Source organism: Topomyia yanbarensis, chromosome 1 (assembly GCF_030247195.1).
Source record: "Topomyia yanbarensis strain Yona2022 chromosome 1, ASM3024719v1, whole genome shotgun sequence".
Lineage (NCBI taxonomy): Eukaryota > Metazoa > Arthropoda > Insecta > Diptera > Culicidae > Topomyia > Topomyia yanbarensis.
The window spans coordinates 45,736,614-45,747,454 of record NC_080670.1 but is presented as its reverse complement, the minus strand read 5'-3'; the positions used below and the strand labels follow the sequence as shown (position 1 = coordinate 45,747,454).

Genomic DNA, 10,841 nt, shown 5'->3' with positions numbered 1-10,841 from the left:
TAAGAAACATTTATATTTAATCCCTAATATAATATTGGTAAATTTACATACACGCATACTTTGTGTTCGCATATGATAACGACGGTAGAACCGAAATAATAGCAGTATGTAAGGGGCGTCCATGAACGGTGTGTTACAACACATTTGCTTTTCGTATTTGATGAGGTTCGTTGGTAGATGGTTGAATTTCTGTTTGTGGCTGATTATGAATGAACTGCTAATAGTTGTGGTAGTGAATTGTTGAAATGAATTGTGTTGTTCAAATTAATAGTTTCGAGTAATTTCGAAAGTTGAAAAGGCTAATTATTGTTATTATTGTTTTCATTCTGTCTCCTTCTGCACTGAGTGCTTATCACCGACACTGAGACACCGAACGGTGACCAGTATTACCGTTCCATGAAAAGAGTAAGGAAAACACCAGGAGAGGAGAAGGAATCGGAGAAGCCAAAAAGGTCGGTGAAGGACAGCGAAAAAACCGACAAATAGAAAGTGAATGGCAAACCGTAGAAACAGTAGAAGAAAGGTGGAAAAACCAGAAAAAAGGATGACCAGAAGGAAAAGAAGAAAAAAGACCTTTGACTGCGCCAGGAGAGGTATAAGGAAGACGCTCCATTCTAGTCTTCAAAGCAAGCAACAGCGTGACGTAAGCTGTGATCCTCGAAAGGGTGAGAGAGGATCCCAAGCTAAAGGAGCTGGGGGAAAACGTAGTAAATACCAGGTGCATTTAGAAAGGTGAGATGCTGTTCGAGCTCAAGAGCTCGACCTGTTGAGAACTCGTGACAGAAGCGGTGGCAGGACAAGCGCTGCTTGGAGCTTTAGTTCAAGAAGCAGTGGTCGAATTCAGGAATCTGAACGAGATCACAACGGAAGATGAAATGAGGAGCGCGCTAATAGAGCAATGCGATCCGGAGAAAAAGCAGATATCAATCAGATTGAGGAAGGCGTATAGTGGCACACAGACAGCAGTGACGCGCTTATCGCCAACCGCAGCAAACAATCTTATGTCAACCGGGAAGATCAAAATCGGATGGTCAGTGTGCTCGTTAGATTGATCCTTAGAGCCACTAAACAAATGGAGAGGTATTTCAGGTGTCTGGGTTTCGACCACCAGACGAGAAACTGTAGAGGCCCGGACAGGTCTGATCTGTGCGGAAAATATGGGGAGAGGGGACACATTGTTAGAGACTGCACAAAGGAACCGAAGTGCTTGCTTAGCACAAATAGCACAAATGAGGGCGAAAAAGAGCAAATGACGGAAGGTTTCTTATGCCCAGAATACATAAAGGCGAAGGCAGGCCAGTCAGCAACAGGAACGAAGTGCAAAATTACAATTATTAAAAAGCCGTCTCGTGTTTCTCCCTATAACAACGACTGGACGGTGACTAGTACAGGGATGGGCGATTTCCCTGTCCAAGAGATGGTGGATAGCACACACGAAGGCTTCGTGATCGCCAGGATCAACGGCGTATTCGTATGTAGCTGTTATGCTCCTCCAGGGTGGATACCGGAGCAGTACAACCAGATGCTGAACGCACAAACCAACTCATTAGTCGGACGAACGCCAGTTGTTATAGGAGGGGATTTTAGCGCTTGGGTCGTGGAATAGCGAGCAGGCTGATAAACGAAAGAGCTGACAGCTTGTTGGAAGCCCTGGCGAAGCTGGATGCAAGGCTGTGCAAAGAAGGTTTCGCTAGGGCTTTCCGTAAAGACAGTCAGAAATCCATCATCAACATAACATTCTGCAGTCCGTCGCTGATGGATAACATGAATTGGCGAGTTAGTGAGCAGTACACACATAGTGCAATCCACTACACGATTGGTTGGCGAAATTGTACGGTAACGCCGAGAGTAAGAACTGGCGAGTGGAAATGAACAATAATGGATTTCGACAAGGACGTTTTTGGGGAAGCACTTCGTGCTGACAGCCTCACTCCAATTCCGAATGCCGATGAGCTGTCAGAAACAGTAGCGAAGGCATGTGATGTAACAATGCCGAGGAAAATGGAGTCGAGGAACTACCGGCCTACTGGTGGAACGAAAGGCTGAGCATCCTCCGAGCTGTCTGCCTAAAAGCCAAAAGACGCGTTCAAAGAGCAAGATCTGAAGCAGTCAGAGAAGAGTATAAGGTAACATCACGGGCGGCCAGAACCGCTTTTAAACGCGAGATAGTGCTCAGCAAATCCACCTGCTACAAGGAGCTGGGCAGAGAAGTAGACGCTAATCCCTAGGGCAATGCTTAACGTGTCATTATGGCCAGGATCAAGGGTTCAATGACGCCAGTCGAAATGTGAGCGTGGAGGGTCTTTTCCTGAAGCACACCCGAACCGCATGGTCGGCTACACCGTACGTTAATGCAGACAATGGAAACGCTGGTGACAATCGAGTTTCCAACGATGAGCTCCTTATAGTGGGAAAAGGGCTGAAATCGAAGAAATCTCCCGGTCCAGACGGTATCCCCGACGTAGAATTGAAAACCGCGATCCTGACGATTCCGACATTTTCAGAATAGTTCTACAAAAATGCGTGGACGAAGGCAATTCCCCGGATAGATGGAAGATCCAGAAGCTTGTGTGTTTCTGCCAAAACCAGAGAAGCCACCAGGAGATCCAGCATCGTATCGGCCGATATGCCTCCTGGATCCTCTTGGTAAATTTCTGGAAAGGGTCATCCTCAACAGGCTACGCTGAAAGTAAGAACAGACAATCGCAGATGCAGTTCAGGATCCGGAAAGGGATATCGACGATGGACGCCATCCGCACAGTCATCGCGAGCGCGAAGAAAGCATCAAAGCAAAAGAGAAGGGTTAATCGCTACTACGCCGTGGTACCGATAGACATGAAGAACTCGTTCAAGAGTGCCAGTTAGGGGGCGATCGCCGTAGCGTTGCACAGAATGCGGTTTCCGGACTATCTGTGCAAAGTGCTGAAAAGTTGCTTGTAGAACCGAGTACTGGTCTACGAAACGGACATGGGATAGATGTCGAGTATGGTGACGGCAGGAATACCTCAGGACCGGTCCAACGCTCTGGAGTATATTTTACAATGGAGTGTTAAAAATGGAACTGCCTTGAAGAGTAGAGATCGTCGGATTTGCAGATGAAGTTGTCCTGACGACAACCGGCAAGACTCTTGAGAAGGTGGAGATGTTGACATCACAGATAATAGGCATCGTGAAAACCAGGATGGCTGACCTCAAGTTTCAGCTGGTTCACCACAAGACGGAGTTAGTGCTGGTCAGCAACTGTTAACAAATCCAGCGTGTCGTAATCAGCGTCGGTGGAGACTTGCGTGCGCTAGTCGACGTTAAATTACAACCATGTCGACTGCGTATGCGAGAATGCTGCGAGGACAACTAACGAAATGGCAAGGAACGCGAAAATCAGAGCAGCAAGATGCATCTCCTGGCGGGTGTATCATCCTCAATACTGAGGTATGGCTTACCGACCTAGGCAGCTGGGCAGAATTTAAAGCAGAACCGGACGAAGTTGACAAGTAAGTTTCGCCTAATGGCTGTTCATGTCGCGAGCATGTATAGAACGATATCGTCGGAGGCGGTATTCGTAATTATCGGGATGATTCTCATCTGCGTCACTCTGGCTAAGGACGTGGAATGCTACCAACGGAGGACTGGTCAGAGAAAGGAAGGTGGACCCACCGACTCATCCCAAATACGTCGGTATGGGTGCATAGGAAGCATGGCGAGGTTAACATTTGACGCAGTTTTTATCCGATCAGAGATGCTTCCGGAAGTATCTGCATCGGCTTGGACAGGTTTCGTCACACCTTTGCCCGTAGGGTGTGAATATGCAGAGAAGCCAGAGCACGTGGTCTTCGAATGCCCTAGGTTCTAACAAGTTCGAATGCGTAACAGTCCATTATATCGTCGAAGAAAGTGGACCATTTCTTCGACGATATGCATATCTGAGCGCATATCTGAGATGCGGTCAACAGAGTAGTGACGAGTATACTCTCTGAGCTGCAGAGGAAGTGGCGAAGGGACCAACAAAACAGTGCCGCCGACTAGAAAGCCGACGTGAAATAATATATCAGGTTCGAGAGAAATTCCGCCGCCGGGAAATTCTCCACGGAGTAGAATAGATCTACTGCTGAGGACCAGTTGAGTAGTAGACTCATCCGGAGTCGCCGAACCAACCTCGACACCCTACCGAGTAGCTCGTGAGTAAGCTAGATCCAGCGTTGGGAACTAGTTTGAGTAGATCGCGCCGAGCAGCTAGCAGCGGGTCGTTGGGTGCTAGTGAACTGTATGCTACGCTCCATCCGAAATCGCTGGATAGACCTCGGCCCTACTGACTGGCTCGTAGAGTAAACTAAGTCCACCGCCGAGGACTAGATCGGGATTTAGCCTCACGAAAACAAGCATCGGTATCGGGATAAATCCACCGCCGAGCAATTCACAGTAGGGTAGATCCTAATAGGCGGGGAGCGAATTGGATTACGAAACAAACATTGGTATCGAAATAAATTCCGCCGCCGGGGAACTCTCAGTTGGAGTACGATAGTTTCACTACCGGATAATATCCGAGTAGATCGTGATAAGGCTGGGGCTGAGCGACTTACGGAAACAGGAGATAAGTGATTTGGTAAATCATGACAGATGGAGACGAAAAGCAAAAGAAGAGTTGAGAAGTAAATGGCCCAAAGTTCGAACCATTTCATGAATCAAGGGTCCCTCACAGTGTCAATACACTACAGGGCAGGCTTTTGAAGCTTTTTAAACCTTACTATAAAAAACATATAATGTAAACACACTGACATACACAGACATTTTCCGATCTCGATTAACTGAGTCGAATGGTATATGAGTCTCAGTCCTCCGGGCCTCGGTTGAGAAGTTGTTTTGTAGCAATTGAATAACTTTCTTATACAAGAAAGGCTGACATTGTAACTTTATCACTTGAAATCTAAAAAGCTATCCGGATGCCCTGCCGGGCAGAAAACGTTTAAAAACTTCTCCTTGTAGCTTCTGATCAGTCGATCTTTTTATTATTATGTGCGCTTTAGATGGCTATTATTAAATCAGTGCAAGTAATTACATCCAAGATCAACCCATACGATAGCCAGTAGCTAGTACCTAGTCTGTGAATTTAACAATTTGACCTCTTCTTCCCCGATGCATTTCGCTTTCCCGGTAAGTTGTCGTCATTTACGTCACGTAACAAAACCCAGTAGCCGAACAAACTGCCGTGGCATCCATTCAGACCATGTTCGCAGTTGAAAGAACGCATTAGCCGAAGATTGCATTCCTGGCACATAATGACCTTACCGACAAAACAGCACAGTAACAGCATAAAGCAAATGACCCCTCCCCTGTCCCCAGCCTTCCGACCCCGAGCAGTGCCCAGCAGATGTACCGGCTGCCGGAATTGACGCCATCAGTTAAGCCGGAGAGCCCCCACGGGAGGTTCATTGCGTTGATTACATGTTGTCACGACTGGATAAGAGCGAGAGAAAGCAAATTTAACCGACAATCTGCTTAATTCTCCAATGTTCAAGAGCATCGTTGGTTGACCTTTCAGAACGGGAGCTTCGCATTAGCCAGCCCACCCGAGCAAAGTCTGATATCAAATTGCGAACTAAACATGATGTTGTGATCTCAAGTAACATTTGGTGTTTTATAGTGCCCTACAAGTGTAATCTATGTGTTTTAAGTGGTTATAAAACAGCAATAAAACCTTAATTGTTACTTGGAATGTTGCACGTAATGATTACTCGGGTTATCGATTTGGTTGTTTTAACGGTTAAAAGATCAAACTCGAGAGCAAAAAAATGGTCCTATAAAATCAAAAAGAAAATTATTGCTGCTATCAGTGCGGAAAAATGCAAACTCGCTGATATATTATTTCTTGTTGGTTACGAAATAAATATTCATTGTTTGATGTACTGCCAAAGGAATAATAACTATAAAAATTTACGAAATTCAGAGTGTGAAACGCTAGCAAAATCAGATAAAAAATTTGATTTCCAATTTGAAAACCCTTTGTTGATAAACTATGGTAAGCCGTATCCTGGTAGGTATGTAATCATACTGAAACGATCAGAAAGTAACTAAAAAATAAACAACCATTAAAGTGTAACATCTTTATGACGTTCTGCAGCTGCCTTTCGGTTAGTAGTCATTCATCGTTGATTTTTTTTTTCATCTTCCCTCGTCTCCCCGATATCGGGTTTATTTTAGCCGATTGTGGGCATTTCACTATTTGAATGAATATGAGAAGCGCCTGCAGCAGCGCGGTCGTTTTTCATGATCCCCGTTGCCAACTCGTGGGCACTGATGCGCCTACGCTTTCCAACATTCCAATCCTCACAGTACGTACGTACCGATGGGTACTAACGAAACTCGGCAGCGGTGGTGGGTGGGTGGTCGGGAAAATCCCCATCGGCTCCAGGTGCTGCGCTGAAGTGCAACGATCAAGATATATTTGTGATAATTTTTATCTTTGTCTCTCAATCGCGGAATAAAGAGGTAAAGATCGTGTCTGCCAGCGCCCGACCCGGTGTGATTATTCTTATTCGATTCAATTTCTTTCTTTTTTTTTATTAAATTTATTTATAATCAAATGCAGAATCGTGTACCATCAATATCGGCTATGAATTATTTATACCTATGTGAATCGCGGTGAACCATTGGCCAATAATCAACTGCGCTGGATGCCGCTTGGATCCTCCCGGACAGGTTCGTACGGGAAAAGCGCCAGTGATTAATAGGTCAGAGCGGGAAACTTCTTGTTTGTATAAATATTTTGGTCAACTTCAGCTAAGTTTAACGAGCGTTGCCAGTCTGGAAAATTCACTGCAACCGTTATAAACAGCGAGCCAACCAAAATAAACATATTTACGCTTCATAAACCCTGCAAGAGTGAATTATTAAATAATTTATCAACGTTCAGTGAAATTTCATAGCTCGTTTATGTTCCCCATTCATTCTTTATCGGTATAATGGGCGATATTATCCATCACCCCGACAATATGCTAACTTTCATGAGAGCCCCTCAATTCGTTAAGCGGGAGGTTGTTGAATAAATCAAAGAGCAGCTTTTTTACGCTAAATGAACATTCCACCGACAGACATTGTTAACTTGAAAGTGGATAAATGAAATGAAAATAAGTTTCAGAATAAGACTGAATTGAATGCAAACTTGTCCCAATGTTTTAAAATTGATCCCTGTCTGTCATTATGCTTGGAGGCTACCCTCCAAATAATTTTCCAAGCGGAAAAAAAATAGTTACAAAAAACGTCAATAAAGTGCCATGAATTCTGGCACAATCATGTTTTTACGTTATGAAAACAGGGCCATGAACAAAAATCATGTGTTTTATAATTATGTTCAAATTCCCTTCAGTAACGCCCGCATAACGCTTTTATGAGTGGAAATATTTGTTTTTGTTTTGTGAACTTCGGTCACAGTTTCCGCCAAGTTGCTTCTAATTCGATTTTCAGTAAATACGCGAACTAGTTCACAACATTATGAACATCATTCATAAAACCATAGGTTGACTCCTGATATTTTTCATAGATATAAGAACATTAGTTCACAAAATCAAAATATTCTGGTTATTTTCTCGTGAACTATTTCAAGAAAATCGGAATTTTACTCATAATTCATGATCTCTAATAGATTAGCCAGGATCCAATATCCGTGCTCGTGAAATTGTTTACAAAATCATCACATATTATTCATGTATTTGGGAACTGGTTCATGACCCAACTTACCATTCGTTTGCGTGAAAAGTTCACGAAATCATAAAAGATTATTCATGTTTTCGTGAACTTGTTCATGGTTCCTAGTATTTACAATCTATTTTGCGTGCTGGTGATATTTAGAAGATATCCCTAATTTACATTTACATTTTCATGCAACATAGTAAGGAAAATTTTGGGTGATCTCTTTCGCAAAATTTGGAGTATGATTCATGGAATCATTTTTGTTCCATGCACTTTTTCATTAAAACCCCAGCTGTTGGCGACGTTAGGTACGAGCAGTAGATATAAAAAAAACTATTAGGACCTCGACATCGTTATTCATTTAATAAGGATAATGTAATAAGGAAATTACGAAAATCGTGACTAGGATCCTGAAATCATGAACACAAATCAGACAACATGTTGTATATGTAATTTTAGTTTTCTGGCAACACTCTTCTTCAGTTCTAAAAAAAAAGTTTAGAAGCAAAACGTATTTTCCCGTGATTTTTAATCCGTTCAGTATTTTTAATACGGTCGACATTCAAACAATAAAACATATTTAAATGTAATCGTGGTTGCCTTCTCTATCCCGATATCCCAAAATACCTAAAATTTTGGTGTCAGAAGTGGGATTTAGACGCATAAGTTTTCCGGTCAAGAGTTCGTTTCGGTTTCGCGAAAAATCAAGATGGCTAACGAAGAGCTAATGACATCTCTCGCGCAGATGTTTGCCAATGCCCTACGATGCTCCATTGAAACAGTAACTGTGGGACATTCGGATGCCATTAGGACTGCTACAGCACATCAAGCCAAGCCACCATCGTTCTCAATCTCCGAATATCGTTCTTCGGAAAACACCTCCGTTTCGGATTATTTCAAACGATTCGAGTGGGCATTGCAATTGAGCAACATCCCGGCTTCGCAATACGCACATTATGCTCTAGTGCATATGGGTACGGAGCTAAATAATGCCATAAAGTTCTTGGTGAGTCCCCGTGGTCCAGAAGACCTAACGTACGATGAACTTCGTACGACGTTAGTTGGCCACTTTGACCAAGCTAAAGATAAGTACGTAGAAAGCATCGAGTTCCGCGAAATCGTGCAACAAAATGGCGAGCCTGTATCCAGTTTTGCTCTACGACTCCGGCAGGGTGCCGCACACTGTGAGTACGGAGATTTTCTCGACAGGATGCTGATTGAGCAGCTTTTGCACGGGCTCGAATCGCGTGACATGTGTGACGAAATTATTGCCAAGAAACCGGCAACGTTCAAAGTAGCATTTTAGGTCGCACACACTTTAGAAGCCACCCGCAATACAGCCAAAGAAGTTCGAACGGCAAGACCATCGTTGATAGCTGAGGCGACTAATAAGTTAGGTTATGAAAGGCCGAAGACGCGAAAAACAAACCTTCCCTCACACACACACACAGAACAATCAAAAACAACAATGGAGTGACCAACAGTCATCCGAGCAGAGGATTTGCGGTGGATGTGGTGGCAATCATAATAGAAGTCAGTGCAAATTTCGTGATGCAAAATGCTTCAATTGTGAGCGAAAAGGTCACATTTCCAAAGTGTGCAAATCCAGCACACAGAATCCGCAGGATCGATCCTCCGCCCAGATCCATTCGGAAGCGGTACTAGCTTCTCCAGTCGACGTGATCCAGCCATTGAGTAAAATTCACTCCATCAACACATGTGGGAAGCAAGTCATCCATGTCACCATTGACGGACACAGCATGGACATGGAAGTAGACACCGGTGCTCCTTGTGGTATAATCAGTGAAAAAAACTCCTTGTTATCAAACCGATTTTCACTCTGTTAAAATCTAATTTTCCAGTTACACCGGGCATCGTATTCGGTGTTTAGGTCGTCTTCCAGTGAATGTTTCTATTGGTTCTACCACACGTAAGCTCATCAACTTGTACGTTGTTGCCGAAGATTACGATACACTTTTCGGTAGGGAGTGGATCTCTCAATTTGCGACCGAAGTGAATTTGAACGAGCTTTTCACCCAAAGCAATACGGTACATTCGCTGGCGTCTACATCTTCCAAGATCTCAATGGATCAGCAACAGGCATTGTCACAGTTGTTGGCCAACTATGATTACGTTTTCGGAGACACGGCAGGAACGCTGAAGGGACCCCCAGCATCGGTGCATCTCAAACCAGGTACAACTCCGGTGTTTGCAAAAGCTCGTGACGTACCATTAGCATTGAAGAGTAAGTACGCGCAGGAAATTGACAAGAAATTTGCGGCAGGTTTCTACGAGCGAGTCGACTACTCGGAATGGGCGTCCACCACCCACATTGTAGTGAAGAAGAATGGAAATGTACGTATCACCGGTAATTACAAGCCTACTGTAAACTCCCGGATGATTATTGACGAACACCCGATCCCCAAGATCGAATCCATCTTCAATCAAATGAAAGGAACCAGTCTGTTCTGTCACCTGGATGTGACAGATGCTTACTCACACCTCCAAATAGATGCAGAGTTTCGACATGTTCTCACGCTCAATACACCAACACACGGGTTGATTCGACCGTCAAGAGCAGTATATGGAGCCGCAAACATCCTTGCGATTTGGTAGCGTCGCATGGAAACAGTGGTAAAAGGTTTACCTAACGTGGTTAACTTCTTCGACGATATTATAGTCTTTGCAGACAATTTCGAAAATCTACTAATTGCCCTTTCAGCAGTTTTCGATAGGTTAAAGAATCACGGTTTACGATTGAACCGTTCGAAATGTGTTTTCGCCACCCCGGTTCTCGAATGCCTGGGTCACAAGATCGATGCACACGGTTTACACAAATCCGACCAACACATAGAAGCCATACGAGACGCACCTCGCCCATCGAATGCAGAAGAGCTTAGATTATTTTTGGAGAATCGCCATCCAAGCTGTTTATGGGACGGAACATTAGAACACACCTAGACCTGCTAAAGCCCGAAGACGTTCGCCAGAAAGTATCGATGAAGCAAGAAATCAACTTTAAGCCATCTTTCCATGAATTCAGTTCGGGTCAGCACGTGTATTTCCTCTTCGGTAACCTTCGTATGGAAAAATGAATTCCTGGTGTGATCGCTGTTCGACTGGGAGATTTACATTATGAAATCGAGTATTCTGGTAAA

The 10,841-nt window shown here is 44.0% G+C and overlaps 1 protein-coding gene across 1 annotated transcript; it reads left to right on the top strand.

Annotated features, from left to right (window-relative positions):
* The first annotated feature begins 8,392 nt into the window (after positions 1–8,392).
* On the top strand, positions 8,393–10,299 carry LOC131695277 (uncharacterized protein K02A2.6-like). Its single transcript, XM_058983754.1, has 3 exons — positions 8,393–8,977; positions 9,135–9,502; positions 9,546–10,299. Exons 1-3 carry the CDS (start codon positions 8,393–8,395, stop codon positions 10,297–10,299), a joined length of 1,707 nt encoding a protein of 568 aa, XP_058839737.1.
* The last annotated feature ends 542 nt before the right edge of the window (positions 10,300–10,841 follow it).

What these genes read in the sequence shown, in the direction of transcription:
- LOC131695277 (XM_058983754.1), top strand. Translation starts at nt 8,393, where the DNA reads ATGGCTAACGAAGAGCTAATGACATCTCTCGCGCAGATGTTTGCCAAT. An exon ending in AGAAACCGGCAACGTTCAAA is followed by an intron (nt 8,978 to 9,134) that starts GTAGCATTTTAG and finishes ACACACACACAG; the next exon opens with AACAATCAAAAACAACAATG. An exon ending in ATCAGTGAAAAAAACTCCTT is followed by an intron (nt 9,503 to 9,545) that starts GTTATCAAACCG and finishes CTAATTTTCCAG; the next exon opens with TTACACCGGGCATCGTATTC.